This window comes from Periplaneta americana, chromosome 4 (genome assembly GCF_040183065.1).
Source record: "Periplaneta americana isolate PAMFEO1 chromosome 4, P.americana_PAMFEO1_priV1, whole genome shotgun sequence".
NCBI classification, from domain to species: domain Eukaryota; kingdom Metazoa; phylum Arthropoda; class Insecta; order Blattodea; family Blattidae; genus Periplaneta; species Periplaneta americana.
The window spans coordinates 136868392-136892684 of NC_091120.1; the positions used below are offsets into that span (position 1 = coordinate 136868392).

A 24293-nucleotide genomic window follows, 5' to 3' on the forward strand; every position below is an offset into this window, starting at 1 on the left:
TTCGTCATCAGATGGAAGCAGCATCTATGACTTTTTCCACTCACGGCATAGATTGAATCTTGTGTCCAGAGGCAACCATTAGGACGATCAAGACATCTGTACACAGAAAATTTGTCACTTACGTCAAATATACCGAATTGCATACAAAATAAACCTATAATTACGTCAATCTTTTAATTGCTAGTTGTACAAAGTGTACGTGTCAGGTATTCCTGGCCCAGGGCCAAGATCCTACGACGCATACATCATTAAATTTCTTTTAAATCTTTAATTGCAAGTCCAGAAAACAAGGTATAAGGTAGGCCCTACAAGTTCTTGATATCAATTCTTCATAGTTTCTATTTTTGAAATGTAGTTTTACTTCTTTTCTTTAAATGTACCTTTACAAGTCTTTTTACTAAAAACGTAAGCACTCAGGAAAGCAACTTCCAGGTAGTCTATCAAATATTAAAATATTCTGACAGGGAAATTGAACATTCAAAACCAATGATACACGTAGGTTGTAAAATATTTATCAAACTATTTGGACATGACTTGTTTCTATTTATGTCGAAGAGTTATCCGAGAGAATAAAGCATCAGAGACCCGGGTTTCGAGTCCAAGCGAGGTTTGCAATGGACAAAGGTGGTGTTTGAGCACATTTTTCGGGGTTCTCTCATTTTTCCTACCACAATTTTACAATTTCCTTATGGTGAAAAATAACTTTTTCATTAAGTTATTTAACGAAGCTGTATCAACTACTGGTTTCTTTAGCGTTGATGGAATTGATGATAGCAAGATAGTATTTGGTGAGACGAGGCCGAGGATTCGCCATATATGACGTGACATTCGCCTCACGTTTGGAGAAAACCTCGAAAAAACCAAACCAAGTAGTTATCCCAAGCGGGAATCGAACCCACGCTGGAACGCAACTCCGGATCAGCAGGCAAACCCTCTGAAAAGTGGCCGACAATGTTCCAGATAGTTTGATTTACATAAAATTCTAATGGATTTCTTTTGCAAAATCAAGACACTACCAATTTTGGTTCCATTTCCCCAGAAAATTAAATTAGGACAAAGAAAAGTAGGCACATCTTAAATAATTTTGAGAAACGCAAGTCGTTAATTTCTTTAACAAGTATAAAACTCTTTGTGCATATGTATTCGATGTGGTTATCCCATGTTAAACTGGAGTCTATAAAAAGTTCTAGAAATTTTGTATAGTTGAGTCTATTGTCCTTATTTATTAGATAATTTACGCTAAAAGTTATGTTGATAGTTTTTTCTTGATTAAGCAAGAAACCATTAAGTTTAAACCATAAAGCCATCTGTGATAAAATATCGTTTTCAAGAGCATGTATGCCTAATTGATTTATAGCATAGCCACGAACCTAAGTCTGAGAATAGATTGTCTATACACGAGGTACCACAATTTTGAAGATTTAATTCGTTTCTCATATTCTATTTTACTTGACATTTCGTACGTTTATCAAGGATCTGAACGTATAAGTAAATGATTGAATGAGAATGAATGAATAAATGGGAATGAATAAATAAATAAATAAATAAATAATAAATAAATAAATGAATAATGAATAAATAAATAAATAAATAATGAACAAATAAATAAATAAATAAATAAATAAATAAATAAATAAATGAATAAATAAATAAATAAATAAATAAAATACCACAGTTACGCACTTTCGAAAACACTGTGCTCTGGTAAGTGGTTAGGATACCGTCAATCATAAAACAGCCTTATATTTTCAAATGTCTTGTGTTGATTTTATTATTCCATAAGCATTGAAATTTGGTACGTGTGTCGGATTAAATCAATGTAGGCCCTACCGGTAGTACGAATCTCAAAAGTCCCTGAAGTACTAAGCGTCAAATTCATTACATTCTCTGTTGAGTGATGAACTTGGAACTTTCTTTGAAAAGACAAAAGCTCCTCATTTTAAATTAGTGAGGTAATAAGACGAGTTAGAGTAAAATGGTTCCATTTCCACTCATCTCTTAGAGGTCAACACAGAGACAAGAGCCTAAAAAACCGGCCTAGAAAGTCGTAAATGGGTAATTACTTCTTACGAGCAAAGCGAAGGAAATGAACGGAAGGTACGAGAATATAATTGGGACTCTGTCCTTTTTTGCCAGTTTATCTTAATGAAATGACCTTTATATAATGATCACTTCCTTTGTCGGAGACATTCTGTGAGAACGTTAACTGTTTCACCAAGGAAGCGATTTCAACATTTTGAAGAAAGTAGTTACCGGTATTACAGGTATAGCTCATATCCTCTAAATCATTTTTTTATTGATCCAATTCTAAGGAAAAGGTCCTGTCATAGCTCTTCACTCAAATGGACTGCAGTTCGATCCAGAACACACATTACAAACTTCCACATACGTGACTGATGTATTACCTGACAAGCCATTATTTTGTTTCTACCTGTTGTTGTTTAGTCAACTGTCCGAAAACAGGTCTGAACCACACAAGTAATATTTTTTGTTAAACTTGGGAAATTTTATGTTTATACTTTCTCTTTTTGGAATTAAAAAGTATATCCAAGGTTATTTAAAGGTGTTTATTTGCTCAATTATTTTATTATTTGTAAAATTTTTCTCCTACTTGAGTCCCCTCGCAGAGTCATTCATTTTGACATGGTAGAACCATAGCTCTATGTTATTGTTTGTCACATCTCTATTGATCTTTGTAATGTATCCTCGACTCTGCTACTATATCTGCAAACAAAATAGTACGAATTTCTTTGTTTTTTGAAATGTTTAAATCTTTTAGGTTGATTCTTTCCATTTCAATATACAGTAATATTATTTATATATGCATAAGTTACGTAAAGTAGGAGAAGAAGGTATCTTTGTCAAACACCTCTGTTAATGTTCACAAAATTTGTCAAATTTAGTAGGCCTACCTATTTTACGTTTTATTCTATTATTATCATACATTTTCAATACTGCTGTAATTAACGGATTAGGCATGTAATGTTCTTTTAAAATATGGAACAAGAGAAGTATCTTCTTTTCATTAAAAGATTTGTCATAATATATGAAGAGAAAATGGATTTATAGAATAAATTTCCTTTTCTTTTCTAATAATAACTTAAGTGTAAAGGCTGTATGTACAAGATGGATCCTTACGAAATCAGCATTGGACTTAATCTAAAAACGTCCTAGAATTTGTTTTTAATTCATTATTCAATATACTTGCATAAATCTTATAACAGAGTTCAAGGCTCTTATTGTGATGTAATGGGGCAGGTTTAATAATCCTAAGCCTAGATAGGTTTATGATTATTAAGGAGAAATTAAGCTGAATGCAACAATTTTATTTCTATGCTACTGGAGTACACAACATTCAAACGCATTTCTAAGATGATACCTTCATATAATTAGATCACTCTCTTCGATAGTGGTGACTTGGCATGAGATAGAATTCTGCACGTTCAAGACAATAAATCAACAAAATCCCCAGACAACCTGTCTGCACTCAAAATACGCACAACAAACTAAAACCTGATTATAAGGATGACTTGACGAAATTTTCAATCTACTGTTATAAAATTTAAATGTCCTTGTGCTGGGCCGAAGTTCCAGCCTTAAAATAAAGAAATAAAATCAGTTGATAAACTTGTTGTAACAGCCATTTCGTATGACCTAGAAACTGGTCAGCTACACCTGACCAAAAAAAAAAAAAAAAAAGACAAGACGAAACGCATTCATCAAATAGTATCCTTGAATTGAACGAAGAATATGGACAACTTTCAAGGTAAAAGATGCAGATACATAACAACGTTTTGAAACTAGAGATTAGTGAATGGAAGAAGTTAAGAAGATTGTGCATATTTTATTGAGACTGAGAAGAGACATGAAATAAAACTAAAAGGAAACCTTCACATGTTTACTTATCTTACGCTATATCATCTTGGATCCACGAATTAAACGTACTTAATTTATGAACTACGAGTATTTTAACATGTATAGATGAAGAGGCGAGACCTGGCATGTGAGCTGCGAAGAGAGGAAAAATTAAATTGTCAGAAAGAGAGTTCGTTTCATGATGGTTAATATTATACGAATCTACCGACACATAAGTTTTTCTCTGCCTAAAACCTACATTTCCTCTCCATACCCATTGGTGATACAGCCACGGCACATAATGTCACAGGACAGGTGTTGCTTTCTCTACTGTGTATTATAATATAATACACTGTAAGTAAATACAATATTAAAACAATATAAAATGTAGTTTGTTTTATTGTTTGTATGCTTATTTTGTAAATACAGTGCGTCTAGACATAGAGTGGACAGTATCTGGCAGTAGGTAAGGCAACTGCGACAACTCTAGCCCAGTCCAAGACCATCACCGCGGTCCACTCTATCTCTAGACGCACTGTACAATTTACAGTAAAATCTGTCTACCTTCAACCCTTCACAACATACGCAAATTCTCGAACAAGATGAAAATGTAGTGCAATCTTTATCTTATTCCTTTTCCTCATCCTTTGGAGTGTCTAATGTTTGTCCATTTTCTGTTGCTCTATAGAAACGTTGCAAAAATGCATAGAATTGCAACTTTTGCGGAATACCTTTGTCATCTATAATATAAACATAGATGTTAATCCTGACAAACACCAACGAACGTGACGTATTCTTCAGAAGGGAAGGCAAAGACCTCTGTGCCACCAGGACAAAGAAGAGGCTGAAGATAACGGGATATAAACCCGGATTACACATCCGTTTATTGCCTGTGAAAATATTTGAGTCTTGCAGTATCCTTTGTACTGAGTGTTTTAAAAATCGGACTGTAAACATGGCTTAATTGCATGTTTTGCTTTAGGCTTGAAAGCAATGACGAAGCTCAGCTATCTACTCGTTATCAAAATGCAGTGATTGTGTAACATGGGAGCCGGAAGGTTAAACTGCACTCAGACAATTCTGCGATGAAAGAAAGATAATTAAAGGAGGAAGAAAGATCTAAGGATGAAAACTGTTCATTAGTGTCCGCCACTGGGGCTTACAAGCAAACATTCTCATGGGGGCAGAGAAAAAAGTTAATTTTTTTCTTCCACCATGTTAATAACGTCAAAACAAATGATAGTACAAATTTTGGCCACTCCAGCGCAATTAAGAGGGTCATCCAGAAAATAAGTTTCCCTGGGACCGTTTACAGAAAGAAAACACAATTTCGTCCGAAAAATTTATTGGAACAGATACAAATGTTGAGCTATTTTTCAACATATTCCCCACTGGAACTGAGACATTTGTCATACCGTGGGATCGACAGAGAGGTGTAGACGGCTGTCACACACTGGTTCCGATCCCAGGCAGAAGGCTTCTACGACACAGGGATACAAAAGTTAATCCCACGGCATGACAAATTTCTCAATTCCGGTGGGGAATGTGTTGAAAAATAGCTCAACAATTGCACTTCATAGGTTTTTCATCTTACGGAAAAACATTAACTGACAGAAGGTGTAATGTAATCTTTTTGCTGAAAATAAGAAGTTACTTCTGTTATATTGTAACCTGTGTCAGTGTTGAGTTCAGCCGAAGTAAGATATTATATATTATTTGGTGTAGAATATTGAGTTACTGTACCTAGTTTTTGCATTCCAGTAAGAATTTCATAATAGCGAAAAACTATTTATGCACATTTATTGTATTTTATTTGGTAGGATATTTAATATAGGTCTAGACAGAATTATCAATCTCTAGAGGCTTATTTTGTAAGTATTCATAAATATACCTACTCAAAATGATTTAGCAACGAATATATTTCGGCGTTGAAATATCTATTTCATGTTTTCATATTTTGCCAAAATAAATAATATATTTTTGTAGAAATTTCTGAATATTGTGACGGCCTCTGATCATAAAATTAGAAGTCGTTTCTTATTCATGGATATATTATCATCATAATGGCACAAGAAAATATTTCAGTGGAAATAAAGTAATCGAGTTGGTATGCTGAAAGACTTCCGTATAGTGTCGGAACTAAGAATTCAGTGACAAGCATATTGTAGTGACCATAGTGATAGTCTGGATGTGGTAATGGAAGTGATGGTGAAGGTAATTGTATACAGAGTTGTTTCCGATCTCTGATAACGAATTTGAATGACATGATGTGTCTCAGGAGTCACACGACAGCTGAACTGTGGCGCGAGGTGACAGAACAGTAGTTAGTGATCTCATAGAGTGCACGGCGACTCACAGGAGAAATTCTCAAGAAACTCGAGTCTTTTTGGGAGGAGTACATAACCCTTTCCGATGCCAAGTACAGTTAAGTGAAAATAAAAGAAGCCTGCAATAAACGAGGTTATGTTATTTCCAAAAAAGACATTTTCTGTGTACTTAAGATTGGTAAAGCTCGAATGGAATTAATTTGTATCATCTCGTGGGGTACGCCAACTTGTGACGGGGGGTGGATTTACTTCCTTTTTCCACTCTGGAATTAATCTCATTCGAGCTTTGCCAGTCTTATTAGGTACACACAAGATGCCTTTCTTGGAAATAACGAAACCTATGATTTTCACTTAACTGTATTTGGCATCGCAAAGGGTTGTTATGTACCCCTCCCAAAAAGGCTCGATTTTCTTGGGCATTGCGACTGTGATACGCCGCGCACTCTGATTATGAAACCACTCGCTACTGACCTAGATCATATATACCCAGATTGCTCTGCGTTGTAGGCTTTGACGGTAACAACTTTTGTCAGGTTTACTATGCTGCCATCTAGTTGTTACATCAGGAGTCTCGTCATAACTCCCATTTGAATTGCATTAGCGATTGTACTGTCATCTCGTGTTCGTTTACGGCGGACGGGTGGCGATCCTGGCGGTTGTTCTATTCAAAGTGCAACCGATTTTAACATAGGAACGAGCAATCTATATGTGATCTGGGCTACTGGTCTGTCACCTCTCGCCGCAGTTCAGCTGTCGGTGTGATTTCTGACGCACATGACGTCATTCAAATTCGTTATCAGAGATCGGAAACAACCCTTTAGTCAAGGGTGGGCATAATGCAATATTGATAACGGTTACGGGGCTTATACTTATAATGATATTATAAATTGTGATGGTTTCACAAACATTGCCGGTAATCTAATGGAAACATGTGGGTCCCTGAATACTGGAACATCTCTTGCAAATGAACCATACTGCCGCTGTGCAAACCTGCAATGCTAATCAAGTGAGCAGTCATTATGAATGTTTACACGGAGTTATGACGCGATCACGACGAAGCGTATACTTTTCACTTAGAAGTGGTACGAGAGCGGCAGCAGCTACAGAGCCCTTGTTATGTAAGTGAAAGACAGGCTATTGTAATGATAACTCATTTATATACTGTCAATGAAGAAGTCAATTTCCTGCTGAATGGACGGGGGATTCGAGTACACTCTACTGCAATTCGTATGCAAACACGTGTTAGGGCTCAGTGCTAACCTTGGGGACTCTTGCCAATAACAGTCAGGGCTTCACCAAGTAGTGCCACGTTTATTTGGCACGCTTCAAACTACACTGAGCAGTCTATTTAGCGAGTGTTCACGATTTAACTTCATGTCTTATAAACTATTATTTATTTTATTTATTTATTTAATTAATTTATTTAACCTGATAGAGATAAGGCCGTCAGACCTTCTCTTCCCCTCTACCAGGGGATTACAACTATAATATTAAAAATACATTTACAATTAATATCACATTAATTACAAATACAATGAAAATCAAAGTACTAAAACATTAACTGATTAATAAAGGGTAAACAGTTCATTGTAGAAGTTAAGAAGGAATACTTTTTTTTATTAATTAAGTAAAAATTAAACCTACTCTACACAGTAAGAAAATGCTTAATAAGTTTGTTTTTGAGTCCTGCTAAATTCTGACAGTCTCTGATGTAACTGGATACGGTATTCTACAAGCGCGACAGCGAGCTTGTGTATGGTGATGAATACGATGATATCTTATGTGTTGTATGGCTAGTATGTGGCTATTTCGCGTGCGTGTGAAGACATTATGACATGATGACAGGTAACCGAAACGGGAGGGAAGGGAGAGGTGTGAAGGATTTGGAAAAGGAGAACAAGGGAATGAAAATTTCTACGTTCGTTAAGTCGTAGCCAGTTTAGAGTTTGGAAGGATGGGGTAATGTGGTCAGCGCGTCGGACATCGCAGACGAAGCGAACACAAGAATTATGAACACGTTCTAATCTTCGCGACCGATTGACATTGAGGTCAGTCAATAGAAAATCACAATAATCATAGTGGGGCATTACTAGTGTTTCCACTAGTATCTTTTTTAGTGATAGTGGGAGAAATTTTCGAATGCTGTTTAAGGAATGTAGTATGGAAAGCACTTTTTTGATCATATTTTTTATTAGTCCTACACAATTATGTTATTTTTTTTAGATAGGTAGCCATTCCTAAAATTAAATATTTTAACTCTTAGGGATGAAAATGAATTAGCCAGCAGATAGGCCTACAAATGAAAGTAACATTGCAATCTAGAAAAATAGCATTGTAGGCCTATAATTTTTTAAGAAGGCCTTGGAAGGCCAGAAAAATGGAATAACCAATAAGTGTCGGAACAGCTCTTTGATTAGGTTATCTATCGACGTTGTATTAACTTCTAGGTTATTTAAAGTTGACGCTATTGGTGAGAGCTAGATGATATTTGGAGAGATGAGGTCGAGAATTCGCCGTGGGATTACCTAATGTTTGCCTTACAATTTAGAATAACATCGAAAAAATCACAATCTTATAGTTTATCTAACTGGGAATCGAACTCACTCCCAGGTGCTATTCCGGATCTGAAGCTTTGAGTTGTACACACTGCACGGTATATCTTGAGCGATAGCGACCGTTAAACTGGAATTTGTGGTACCTATTGATCATGTGTTACACTGATTTCTACACTGTAGCTACAACACACAAGTCGTGTCAGAGGTGATCGATTTTTGTAGTTTGTAGTAGGCTATACGAACGAGCATACGCTCTTTCTTTAATCCTAATGTCCACTGAAATCACCTAGCACTTTAGATACCGTTTACCATGATATGTGTAATAAATTATTATTTTGTTCAGAAGAGGGAGAAAATCTGAAGGTTAGAACATCGATTTTTCCATTCTGGAAAGTGTGTTGAGATTTCTGAAATGTATTTTTCCATTCTCCTCTATTCCCAGCAGAGAACTTTTTCGCGAGTATTAAAAAGCACAGAACATTTTAAACAAATATTGAGTAACTTACACTTACAGACTATACTACGAACATTATCCTTTTGTTTATTTCAGACATTAGTGGTCGGAACGTTAAATGAACTACCATGGATACAGAGCTCTAGTTCTTTAAACCCTGCAACCTTGGACTTAAAATGTCGATACAATTTACAAGCGTCTTATTCTTTAGATAAACTTTATGCATGAAAAATTCCTTGAATTGATTTGTTTTTGTTATGAGAATGTCGCACGATTTGCCGAGGCCAATGTATCAACTATTAATTGATAATAAGTTTATGACCCTTGAATTTGTTTAATACTGAGACAATGATTTGTCATTTATTAATCTATAGATGAAGTGACTGCAAACGGATGCCAGGAAAGATTATCGTCAAACTAGAAGAGACATTGGGGGTTATATTCAAGTAGGGAAGAAACTGTAGCGTAATAAAAAGAAAAATCCAAAGGCAGCCAAAGTTATCTGCTAACAGCATCTCACAATGAAGGAAGGATCTTGGGCCTATTCTGTAATTCAAATAATATGTATGCTGAACGAAATTTTCCCCCTGACACTCATTCTATCTTTGCCACAATGACATCACAGATCACCGCCTGTAAGTACATTCTACAGCTTAAACTGACATTAAATGAAGACCTTACTTTCAAATTCATCTGCCACAATTAAGTTAATTGCAAATTACCTACATATCCGTGTATGTTCATATATACTTCTACGCCTTTGTATCACGCCGTTATAAACTAGCAATTTTTTTTTTCTCGAAATTAATTCTTGCATTACATAGCATTTTGTTTGCCGTATTTATGTAACGAAGATACAACACAATTGCTTATTTTTATTTGACTTATTTTTGAAGACAAGATGAAATTGTATTATTAAAGGGAAGGAAACGCTAGAAATGTTTGAAAACTCTAAAATTTACGTGTATGATTATTTTTTCTTTTCGTCTTCTTCTTCTTCTTCTTCTTCTTCTTCTTCTTCTTCTCCTCCTCCTCCTCCTCCTCCCTTATCTATTCTTTATACCGGTTTTTATCATCTTCTTCCTTTCTCCGTCCACATCAAGAATTAGCACACAACACTACCTTCTTCGATTTTACAACTTCATCAATACATGCATGCGATGGATTTTCCACGTAGTGATGTATAAATACTAATATAATTCAAGTGATTTTACTGTAGCTCGTATGTATCCCGGAAACTTGTTTATGGTTGAGATAACGTGGCAAATTAGTCTTAACATTTCAGTAACAAAGAAATTACATCACTGCTCTAAAACCCACAAATCCACAATATGTGATATTTAGAACGAAGTCCACATCCGATTATTTCTATGAAATGTGACTAAATATAAGTATTTTAGTGAAGGAATACTGAGTCAGTATGCAGAAGCGTTCATTAGTATTACCGACAGAAATTTATTCTACTTTTCGCGGACTTCAGGAGACAACATGGCAGAGTACAGAACTAAACTTCTGAGATTAATTAATTCTTTATTAATTTTAAATTATTCACACAGTTTTATTTTGTAACACCGATAAGCATAACACACTAAAAATAGTAAACGTACTGCACTTTGTATACTATACACGGCTTTCTTTATTATCCATGAATATTTTCACTGTCACAATCGATAAGACATAATCTGCATACCGTATTAACAGTAAAAAATACAATTTTATTATTTAATGTAGCTACGAAACTTAAAAATTAATTTCATTAAAACATTTAATTAGGTACACAATTGAAATTCAAATGAAATGAAATTGGTGAGGCCTATTGCATGTGGGCATATCTTATATGAAAATAAGTGCAAATTTGGTGGCGGTTACCCATAGTCATCCAGTCAGAAAATACAAGTAAAAATGTGGAATATTTGAACTGTCTTTTGTCACAAGGAGCACCAAACTCATTTCCAATCTATTAATGTGTTACTCCCTGCCCCGTTTCTCTTAAAAATAAATTCTATACCGAAAACAAACAAGCTAAATGCTATTAGATTACAAAACTAGTAGGTTTTATAATGCCTTCTGTATATAGTTATGTCTTTTGTTTTCGGGCCGATGTCCTCGTTGAAGTGGATATCGACTTCGATCGGGTATATTAATGAACGCTTCTGTACTAATATTATTTTGATAAAGAAAGCGTACTGAAAAGTGAAACATTATCTTTGAAACAAATTCTATTTTCGGCAGTAATTAGAAAATTATATTCACGCGAGAAGGATGTACCAATGTCTCCGAATACAAAATCCGGAGAACCTAGTTCAATTTATGGAGTTCAGTGAAGATATAACAATTATTTTTCGAAAGTAGGTGTATCCCTCTTGCCTTTCATTTGCACCACGTCATCTTGTTAAGCGGTATTTTTTCTCTTTTTTATCTATCTGATCTGAGAATCGCCTTGCTTATAAAATGCCTAACACAAATTAAGTATGTGAGCATATAGGCCTAGCCTATCCCCAGGCGCAGATGTATTAATGACTTCTTCTTCAGCAGCAGCAATAATAATAATAATAATAATAATAATAATAATAATAATAATAATAATAATAATAACAATGGTAATAATTAGAGACGAGAATTCCATGCACTTTAAAATCCCAAAATATGCATGCATTCATGCACTATCAAACTATGAAACATGCACGATCAAGCGAAAAATACATTAAAATATGCAATTCTATTTTTGTTCCAAATTTCTTATTTCACTTTTCTTCTTTTTTTGCACAGTTAACTAACAGCATGTCTAAATTGGTTTCTGTAAGGTTCCTGCGCTTGTCAGTCAATATGCTTTTGTAGACTGAGAATAACCTCTCTACATTGCAAGAAGTTATGGGTGCAGACTTGAATGAACTTTTTTCTGTTATTTAGTTTTTTTCTTTTCTTTTTTCAATCCTAATTCCTGAAGCTAAACGGAGGGTCATAAAAATCGAGAAACTGAGGTGTCCACTCAAAACCATTAAAACATGCATTTAAACTGAATATAATGTATACTATATGCATGATTACACTAAAAAATTGCTTAAATATGCATTATGCATGTTTTTATCCCCAAAAAGACCAATACGCACGGAAAAAGTACTAATATTTGGAACCAGAAAGTAATGAAATTGATAAGTACCAAGTTTGAGCTATGCCCTATGTTCCTATAAAAACATGCATTTACATGGAATTCTCGTCTCTAGTAATAATATTACTGAGATAATTTCTGTGGTTTAGAAAGACCGTAAAATATTTAAAATTGTAATTTTAATCTTTTCAATTAAAATCAGAATGCACTAAGTGAAGAACGAAGGAAGAACATTATCTTTAATTTCAGGTCTAATGAGGTTGATAGTGCTAGGACTGCCATAGTGATTCTTCGTTGAACTGCTGACTTATCCTTGTTTGTCCGTGAATTTAGTTCAATGTCGCAAGGCAAATGGGAGGGATTATAAAGTTTATTTATGTAGCTTAACGTCAAGTGAAAGTTACAGCAGTTACACAGGCCTTAGTCTTAAGCTGAAGGTCTCTGCTGCACCTCTCTAAGGGCAATAATCTCTTCTGTTTTTTGTTACTCATGGAAAGTTCCCTCTTTGCATAGTAACTACGCTGAAATGATTTAAGCTGCCATAGGGAATATACAAAACGTACTGGTTAGATTATTATAAGCTGATTTAACACAACATAGGTGTCTCAAATTAGGTTCGGAAATGTAAAGTGTATTGTTATTCACAAAACTCTTAAAAACACACCAAGATGTCAAAAAGACATAAACTTGTTACGTTCTTTTTCATTTCAGAAACAGTGATTCAAGATACAAAAATTCAAGCACCGGCAACATAAAATGAGGAAAAAGAACTATCAGAATCAAGCGTGCTTTATTAAGGGTCAAAATATTGCAGCCTACCCTCTCCACAGCATTCACTAACCCACAACGAATTTGTAAACTCTTGAACAATAGTAAGTAGGTACATATTTTTTTTAAGTCTCTATAATGCAGTTCATCATTAGACACTGGAAATTTGGAGCTTATTTCGACAATTCCAGATCAATGACCTAAATGGAAGCAAATTTGTGTGATAGTGAGCGAACAGTGGATCTCACATAATTTTCTTGTCTGTATTTGAAACAAAAGGATTTACTGGCAACCTAATCGGCAGTGTATGCAATGGAGGGGAAAATAAACTGGCCGCCCTACCCCATTATCTTCTGGCTAGTTGCCTTATAAGTGGTGCCTTGTTGGTATCACTTGTGAGGTTCAGACCTGTCTTCGGGCGGCTGACTAAATAATAACATTATGTGGAACTACATAAAGACATAAGAGATAACAAAATGGCTGATAGGAAAGGTAGATTTGAGGCTAAACCAGGACAGAGTTTCTACAAAGGTGGTTGAACTATTATGACGCAAGATATATCAACATGGAAGTTCTTCAGTTTGCGTATTGGGGCCGAAGTGTTGTTAGCTGTGTTCCAATGGGAATAATAAAAAAAAAAGATAGGTTATAAATGTTTCCCATCGGACAATTTTAAAAAGATATCATTAATATCCATTGCATACAGAATTTGCCAGTTTCATAACATCGAAATAATAATAACAATAATAATAATAATAATAATAATAATAATAATAATAATAATAATAATAATAATGAAGTGTTGTTAGCTGTGTTCCAATGGGAATGATAAATAAAGACAGGTTATAAATGTTTCCCATCGGACAATTTTAAAAAGATATCATTAATATCCATTGCATACAGAATTTGCCAGTTTCATAATATCGAAATAATAATAATAATAATAATAATAATAATAATAATAATAATAATAATAATACTAATACTAATACTAATACTAATAATAATAATAATAATAATAATAATAATAATAATAATAATAATAATAATAATCAGAGACCAGAACTTTGGCAGAATGCCTTTTTAAATGTGTTAAATCCATCTTCATTTTGAAAGTAAATCTGTACGAAATATACCTTTGTGATTGAAACGTCACAGTTTTATGTTGCCCTTTTCTGCCTTTTAAAATATAAATGCCTAATTTACAAAATAAACGCTTTTTTGCCTTTATTTGATTATTTATCATTATTTATTAATTTATTATTAAAATTGCCTACAGGTATATTTTAATTTATTTCTATAACCGCTACAATGAAAGTGACTTCACCGAATGTATATTATTGTCTTTCAGTCAGTTCATATTATCTTTGTAGCTAGCTAAATATTTCATATCGCAAACATATCAGTACAACCACACACAAAAATGCACTTTTCAAGGCTACTAGGAAGATGATTTCTTTGCTTCCAACATTAATTGCAACATCGAGTCGAAAATCTCAATTTGCATTCGACTTATGTAAAGTTTCTCTTGCTGCCGAAATCCCTTTGTGGAAAATGCAAGGTTGTGGGTCTAGTGCAAGGTTTTTGTAATTGCCTTTTATTGCGTATTTTAGCTATTTATAATGCCTTTTTGCCTGCCTATTTTAGCTATTTATGATGCCTTTTTGCCTGCCTATTTTAATGATTCATAATGCCTAAACTTCCGATCTCTGATAATAATAATAATAATAATAATAATAATAATAATAATAATCATCATCATCATCATCTATTGATGTAATAGATATTTGTAATACCGATAGGGCTATGTAACATGATATGTAGTTCTCATTTTTGCTACCACTGGCAATACTATTAATTTATGTCAACAGACTCTCCATCGTATATATTGAGTTGGAGGTCTTCTAATATAGCGTACTTTTCAGTTGTTTCTACTGCATGAAAAGAAAGATGGAGATATAAAATCCCTTTTTGCAAGAAAATGTTAGAAATGCGTGCATTACACTGTAAAATCATAGCATTGCGTTTCTTAGAGGATATCTAGGCAACAGACGTCGAGAAGATCAATTAGAACTTCGAAAATTGCAAGTGTGTATCTATAGTACATAGGAACAGATATCCACTTGAAGAGAGACATGTCTCGGTGTGCGTAACGGTGCAAGGCTATTGAATTCAGATGTCCACTTTCTCGAGTGACCTCCCAAGTACAAATATCGCTCCTCGGAAGTACAGCCAAATAAAGACTGGCAGCCTTCAAGCTATGAATATTTTATCGACATTACCAGTCTCTATTTTCCCTAGCTTGCTCAGGTATTTGTATTACTTATTTTGTTCTCTACTATTAATAGCCATTGTGAGGATAGAATACAACTTTTAAGAAATAATGACGTATTGCAGAATAATTTAAAATGAAGTTAATATTAGGAACAAAACGGGGTAGTTAATTATGAATTCCATCGAAGATAAAATCTGGGCATTCTAGAACATCGGTATTTATTCTTCCGCATGCTTACTTAAAATGTGGAAGGAAACAAAAGCAATAACTACGAAACACTTCCATTGGCTACCGGAGAAGTAATACCATTAAAGAAAGCGTAGTGTAGTCCCATGATAACTTTTTTTTAGTAGGCCTAATTTAATGCTTGTGACTAATGGTTGAACTCTCACTTTAAGGCGATATGCTACTGAAATTTCTAATATCCACAATTTTTTTTTAGCTAGAGTGTTGAAATTTTTACTGAATATGTATAAGAAAACCATAATCACACATTATAAATTTCAATCTTTTCTCGTAAAAACTTTTTACAAAATTAAGCTTTTGTTTTTTTTTTTTTATTTTAATTTTCTTAGTGAAAATCCTATTTCCAAAAAGAAATTATTTGATTAAAAATTTAAGTTTTTCTTGAAGGTAACACTGCATATTGTTCAGTGGAGCATTAGTAATTCCGTACACTAATTTGTTCATTTGTAAAAAAAAAAAAAAGGTATAATTTCTTCTATGTTCAAACATTAATGAAAAGATAACACTGCTTTACGTATAATTCTCTAGCAATAAAACTATGCTGAATACAGCCAATCAAGTGCTCCATTTCATAACAGATATATTACTGAATAAGTTTCATCACTAGGGCTCGGAAGTTGATGAAATATCATCTTTTTTTCTGAGACATCACAGACAATGCAGGTTGCAATACAAACGCGTTTCATTTCAACACGAACAAATATAGCCTACTTTTATTTTGCATTTTTCGGCATTTAATTGTCTATTGGTCATTTTTAGGAAATGTTTTACTTCTTGTTGCATTTTTGCCCTTTTCTCCTTATATTCTAGAATCTATTGCAGATTGCTTACGCAATTCGATTGCGCCTTTCAGGAATTTTCTTTATGGTTGGATCAGCCTTGACTCCTGATCACGTGTGCTACGTGCTTCCCCCCATTCAATGCAACAGAACAAATACTGCAGCCGCAGTGCTCGCAGTCAGAATATTGTATCTCACAAGTGAAGACGTAAAAATGCCGAAAGGAAAACAAAGCAGACAAAGTTCTTTTGCGACAGTTAGTCACTGACTTTGGTGACAATGTGCATCCATAGATGAAAATATACTATTTTTTATATTTTATCGTTATAATCATGCCTTTTTTTTTTAATTTACTGTCATATTTTGAGAAATTTAAGATCATTTTATAGGTCATTTTTATGTGATTTTTAGGTCATCAACTTCCAAGTCCTATTCACCACTCTAGCTTTAACCACTGAGAAATAAAATAAATACTTGCCGTTGAAAACGAAGAAAATCTCTTTTTTTAAATAATTAAATTTTAAGATTTGGTTACAGTGAACTCGTACATTAACACAACATCTGCCAATTATATGAAAGTATACTTGTAATTAAGATATTGAAATAAAATTTTCATGAAATCGTACATTTTTTAGAGTAAAAATAAAAAATAAAATAAAATTTGTCAAAATTCGACTATTTCCAGAAACGCATAGCCTTAATATCTTCAAACAGTAGATGTCCTCCTGTTAATAATCTGTTCATAGCTTCCGATTTGATTTTAGTTGCCACAAAACACATTTTTATTATTTGAAGTTTCTACGGTATTTTGAAATTTATTAGGCTACATGAACTTTAATAGCCAAATAAGGAGCACTTTAAGGAAAATAGATAAGATTAGCAAACAATTTAATGTGAAAATGTAATGGCAACTCGCTATCATTACCTCGCAATGAGTAAGTGTCGGTATATTAGGCCTAACTGAAACTTCAGTTTCGTAAACTAAAAAAATATGAGGCAGGTGAAAATTGGTGTGATGAAACTTATGGCTTCGTATAAGAAACATCACCAAGGAAAGCAAAGCCTTAACAATGTAATGAGAAAGAGAATTGTACTTAACATGTTTTACAAGTTCGCTGATGAAGTCAGGATTGATGATATTACGGGAATTACAAGTGAATTTATTGGTACAGTATTTCGGTTCCAACAATTTTTAAGGCTCGAAAAGATTTCTAAGAAACAGGAAAACTGACTATTTCAGACAAATATTTCAGACAAGTATTTCGGTTCCAGCAATTTTAAGGCTCGAAAAGATTTCTAAGAAACAGGAAAACTGACTACTTCAGACAAATAGAAAGAGTCACTTTGCGGAGGAATATATTGGCTTTTAAGCGTTTTTGTTTATCTCCACTTTTTAGTAAAAGCGACAGAAAAATAGTAGTTTAACAAGTATTGAATTGAAATAACCGACGTGCAAGCGGACGTTATCATTAGGTACTGCGGAAATATCTTATTAGGGAATTGTAAGAAACTTGGTTAAAAAGTACATCTATTGCATTTCTGTTTATCGAGTTAATTCGGCTATTGGGAAATGAGTAAAATCATTAAGAAATGAATAGGCCTACATAATCATTATGTATTATTTTACGCATTTCGGAGGACTTAAACATAACTCGAAAACTTTGGGTCAAAGACCACCATCCTAAAATGAAGTGATCGAAGTGACACATTTTTGATTAGATGGAATACATTGTATGAAATCCGATCATAAAGACCGCCGAGCCGGTAGATGACATTGTCCAGTTACAACTCATTATTAATCGACACCGACAACGATTAAACAAGGATCGATTCTGACAACATGAAATTTAAAGGACATGACTGTTTTCATTTAAGATACTAATACAGAAACACTTTTATAATAAAATAAACGCTAGATTTATCATTGTAGGCCTACGCTTAGGCATAGGTAGTTCCGGGGACAGAACAACTAGAGGCTTCAGTGACATCACTATAGAAGAACTCACATACAGCAGAATAATGAAGGATTCAGAGCCATAGTGAGCCAGGCGCCATTTACTAAAAACGGAGAAAGCAAGGGTTAAAGTTAAGTGAATACCATCGTTTAATGAAGATTGGCATATCATTTAGTTTTAATGTGTATATTTTATATTACTTGCTATATGTTTTCATTGAATTATGGTAATAACTTCATTTTAACCCTTGTTTTCTACGGTTTTAGTAAATGGCGCTTAGCCCACTAACTTATGGTTCTGACCCTTTTGTTCGTTGCACTACAAACTGAAAACACTGACCACTTACTTTCATGATCTAGCTGCGCTCTCACAATAGGGATATCTTATGCGAAGTTTTACCGTCAGATGGCAGGAGCGTTCCATGCGGCGCAACATGTTGTAAGGCTATGTTTTGTCATAGGCCTATGCCTCAGTTGATTACGTTTTCCCGCTTGTTGGTTTTCTGTGCGTGTCAAAATTATATTTACAATTATTTTGTATAACCTAGTATAATTTAATATAATTCAATATTTTCTTACCTCATCATTTAATTTAATTTACAATAAATAATAACGTAAACCTGTATAATATTCAGCGATTCCTCGAGATGGGTGGGGAAATCTGCAGTATGCAGAATATAAATACGAGTAAATTGAATGTTCATGAACCTAAACGAGAACTTTGAGAACAATATGCACGAATAAAAAAAAATAGGAAATATGTCGAAAGTGTTATTGCCCTCTTTAATAATTAGTATTTAAGAACCGTACGCTAAAAACAGGATATGCAGCCACCAATGTTTTTTTTTATAGGGAAGAGACTATCGAGATTGAATTCCTTGTATTTTTTTCTGTAGATCCAGAAAGATCGAATGCAATTTTTAATAGGATGATACAATATGATCGCAGTAGTATCACGGTTAGTCGTGTGTTTTGTAGGTTAAGGACATGCAGTTTTGAATACTATGTAGGATGAGTTTGAAAATTTGAAGTTAAAACATGGTTTTAATAATTAGGGTACAGTACATTAAAAACATTATTCACGAAATGGGTTCCACTACGGATCTTCCTGGATAATAAACATCCCAGTTTATCGAGAGTTTACTGCAGGCGTAAACTTCGGAGACTCCTACAACTACTGCATATAATCTAAGCTAACATAGCTCGCTGTCGAGGTTGCATAGGTTTTTATTAATTTTTCTTTTTTTCTCTTCCAAAATGAAACTGTAGTCAACAATTCCTTACTTGAAGTAGTTACTTTTATTTAAGAGCTAGCACTTTCGAGGCGCAATTTAATTACTTATATTTTTTTTAAGATTTAAAGCATATATTCAGAATATTTCGGGATCTGATTGAAGACAAAAAGCTTTCCCTGTGTTTACATATAGGAACATAATAAAAATTTGCCATTTTTAGTTGTTTTTAAGAGTATTTAATATACTAATACACTACGTATATCCTCAATGTTTATATGCCGAAAATCAAATGCACACGCAAAGCGCGTCCCTCATAGTATACCTTATTTTATTTCAAGAAGTGCAATTCGATGGCTCCTTTGAACACCCACTTACAGATTTATGACTTCCTACATAAACACCTCTGACAATTCCATCCTGTCCCCTCGTCCCAACATTGCACAGTTGCCATAATCCTGGTGACCCTGAAATGAGACTGACGGGATTCTTGGAATTCGGAAAAGATGCAGCAACTCTGCCTCCACGTGGATTTGACGAGAGTATGTCAATTCTTCTGAACAAGGGTTGTGATTGGTTACTGACAGGAGAAGACAAGATTTCCGTCACCGTAAGGAAGATAGTTATTTATGACAACCAATTAGTAGGGGGCAGTAGAAGGTCTGTCGGCAAAGTCCTTTCTATGAAACTGCACTCCATGAAAAAAAAAAATGCAGTATACACGTGCACTATCTGTTGGTTCAGGATATCCCTATACAATAACTTCCGTTTCAAAAAAAATGTTTTGCAGATGAATGGTACTGTACCTGCTAGTGCGGAAGGAAGGGGAGGTCGGACCGCTTAAAAGTAACGGTCTCCAAGCTTCTAGATGTTCTGTCCCCGGTGAAAATTTCCAGCAGGTTGTTGTCTCAGTAAATGTTACTGATGCGTGTTAAATATTGTTTTCGAATTGTTTGTAGGAGTTTCGTGTCAAATGAATTTCTTTAAATAGTCGATCCTTCCAGAATCTTGTTCTGAAAGCAACCAATGTGTTGTAGCTTTCAGTACCTTTGTTTACGTTTCACTGCTCAAAATTTAGTGCCTATTCAATATAAAAATCTACCTGCCGATAGTGTAAGCACATTTGGTGTGCATGGATAACTCTCAAGGACGTATTTTGTATTTGACAATTACACAGAAAAAGAGACCCAGTGCCACAACAGAATGTCATGTATTTCATATTCTGGAAATAATATAACTCACAAAATAAGTGAAAGTTGCAATATACGAGAACATGAGCGAGCATGGGACGAAAGTGTGTAGACAACACTACACAATGCACAATGATGACGGTGAATGATGATGATGATGATGGATAGTAATAATAATGATAATAGTAATAATATAATAATAATAATAATAATAATAATAATAATAATTTCATTTCATCTTTTACATTTAACTGTCTTTATTATACAGGAATGTGTACGACTTTGTTATTATTTATATTTGATCTAGAGGTCTGGTTCGGCACCTAGCAGAGTGAGAGTGATTATGGGCTCAAGTGATATCTTGCTCGCCTTCCATACAGGCGACTCGATCGTGATTGAATTTGAAGTGGATAAAGCAGACTTTGCATATGATTCTTCTCGAGGGTACTAGGCTTTGCACATGGTTCTTCTCGAGGGTACTCGGTTTCTTTCCCCCCCTCATATCATCTATCGTCTGTAATAGCGTCCACATCTGTGGAGTAACGGTTAGCGCATCTGACCGGAACCAGGTGGCCCAGGTTCGATTCCCGGTTGGGGCAAGTTACCTGGTTGAGGTTTTCCCGGGGTTTTCCCTCAACCCAATATGAGCAAATGCTGGGTAACTTTCAGTGCTGGACCCCGGACTCATTTTCCCCGGCATTATCACCTTCATCTCATTCAGACGTTAAATAACCTAAGATGTTGATCAAGCGTCATAAAATAACCTACTTTAAAAAAATAGCGTGGATATCTGTGGAATTTCAGGGTCTCCAGCATAGAAAACCACACATTGGCTCTTCGACTAATAGTGCGGCTATATGACAATGACAATTGCTCGGCTTTGAATGGACATCACAATATTCTTTGCCGGCAAAGGAGCGGTCAGTCACCGATAAGAAAATAATACATCGAAAGCCGGGACCAATTTTTATCGAAACATAAAGTTACGACACTATTTTACTGGAAGTGCGACATGTATTATGATACTAACACTATCAACAAGAAGAGCAGCAGCACCGATAATAATTTATTTATTTATTATTCATATTGTGTGCTGAACAACAGCCAGAGGCCAATTATAGTTATAATAATAATAATAATAATAATAATAATAATAATAATAATATAATTAGTATAGGCATATATATATATATATATATATATATATATATATATATATATATATATATATATAACATAAAAACATTAGCACAGAAAAATATTCCATGGCTTATTAACTTCATTCCAGCTTTTCTAATTTCCCGTCAGGAAAAAAATGTCTTAAGTAGGCCTATTAATCAGTGTTTTACGGAAAAAACACGGAAGTATACAGAGATACAAATAATCTTCACAGATAGAGATAAAAACACACTTCTTAGACAGATGTTGATACAATTTCCATGCACTTGAGATAATCTTATCTAAATAGTTTTCAAGAGAAATTTAGAACAAGCGATATATTTTAAAATTCGCGGTATGCTGGCGTATTGTTTCTCTACATTTAAACGGAATGAAGATAACAGTAACCCAAGCGCGTGTTGCGGTTTAAGTAGGAAGCAAACGTAACGAATCTAGGAAGTGAAGTTTTGAGCAGTAACCAACTACAGTTACTAATAAGGGGAAAGAATGGGTGAGAAGATGATAATTATGATGATAGCTATAGGTAGACTAATGAGAAAATTTGGTTGCAGAATAATTTTGAACCGGTCAGGGTTGCCAGAATGTCATATTTTAAGGGACAGACCCGAATTTATGAGAAAAGTGTGTACCCTATAATTCGACCACAGAACGCCAATTGTCCAACATTTCGAACTCACGTTTCAATGGCACAAATGATAAAATGGTATGTAAATATTAAATGAATAACAGTTTTTAAAATATATGGACAATAAAATATTCAAATTAGTACATTTTCACTTAAATATATTAACTTCAAATGCATTTGTAGAATGAGAAATAACTTCGAAGTTAAAAGACATAAGGAAAAGTATTCATTAGATGTAATTAAAACATAATGAATAGTTAATTTCGATCAATTTTTTTTCTTGCAAAGATTTTTTTCATTCACTTTAAATTAAATAAAATTTATCGGATAAGGGCCTGAAAGGACAACTACAGTTGTTAAATTTGATTCTGCAAGTGAATAAATAAAATGAAACTTCAATTTATTGGTAAGTGACTACAAATGCTTATTTGCTCATTGAAAATAATGATTTTCTTAACATGTCAATATATGTTTAAATGTCTGTCTCTCTTATTTCGGTCTGATATATCTGGATACCTGGAACCGGTCAAAGTGGTACTGTACCTAACTACAAATACATATAAAACAATATTGTATTTACCTTTGCTTCAGTCCCTCTGTGCGTCGTGTTTCCCTGCCAGAATTTCCTTGTATATCCTCTGATGTATCCCGTTATAGATTTCTCAAACTCGAAACCAGGATGCCAGCAAAGAGATCCGTAACCAAAAATCCATAAACCGGTAGTAGATGCTGCTTCTTGTTGCTGCATGTTGATGGCTTTTCTTCTTAATTCTTCAGTGAAGTAAACTAGATCACACGGATGAAAGACTAGTGAGCAAAACAAGTGAGAAACGATGCTAAGAATAAGCGAACATCGATAAACGTTTCGTTTCTATGTGTTTGTCCTCCCGCACTTAATCTCCAGACTGTTGGAAAACTAAGACGATGCTTCGGACTTATAATACTGTAAACAAACCGCGATCAAATCATGACTCGTCCATATTGTCATTACAGACGTACACTTCTGACCGACTCCTTTGACGGAAGCAATGAGCTGCTATCGGTGAGGGGGAGGGAGGGAAGCAATTTCCCTAGCAGTAGAGATCTCGGCCAACGCTCGACGCGCGGGAACACTCGAGTTTGAACCTGATTGGCCGGTTTGCCAACACAGCTGAGAGCAGTCAATGACAAGTCAGCTGATGTAACACACACGGCTAATTTCAGGCTCTCACCACGTGAAACTGGTGGAGTGTGCGTAAAAGCTTAGTCGCGTATATAGTGGCGTGCGAGAAGAAGAGGGCAGACGGAAAAGCCACAGCTAAATGACGTAAAAGAATGAATTGTTTGTTGAAGCTTACCACCCATATTAAGTGTGAAGACGCAGGGAGATGGATGCATCGAACAAGAGAGTTTGCAATGGTCAGTAATCCGCATCAACGTAACCTCAAAGTTGTCACTTTTTCCAGTAGTTACACAAAATAAGCATATACCTACTTCTATATGTATGACGTTCGAAATGTAGCGCAGTAAATTCTCTTAAAGCAGAAGCGTCATTTAGGAGGGCATTGCCCTCCGCCTGAGTTAAAAATAGAAAAATTGAGTAGTACTATTAAAGAAAAAATGTCAGAACTGTACTTTTAATAATGAAACATTCCACGTTTATAAACGCCTAAAAAAAAAGAGCTAGTTAATGACATTGCTAAAGCAAACAAACACGGCATTACCCTTTTACCACATTAGTGGTTGTAACCTACTGTAAATAAAGA

General features: G+C 34.5%; 1 protein-coding gene across 1 annotated transcript in view; it reads right to left on the reverse strand.

The window, feature by feature from the left end:
- Positions 1-23664, reverse strand: part of LOC138698218 (glutathione-specific gamma-glutamylcyclotransferase 1-like) — a 72503-nt gene extending 48839 nt beyond the window's left edge. Inside the window, exon 1 of the mRNA XM_069824009.1 lies at positions 23129-23664. Coding sequence (XP_069680110.1) covers positions 23129-23296 — 168 coding nt within the window. The 5' untranslated portion in view covers positions 23297-23664. The remainder of the gene's footprint in view (positions 1-23128) is intronic.
- Between the last annotated feature and the right edge of the window lie 629 nt (positions 23665-24293).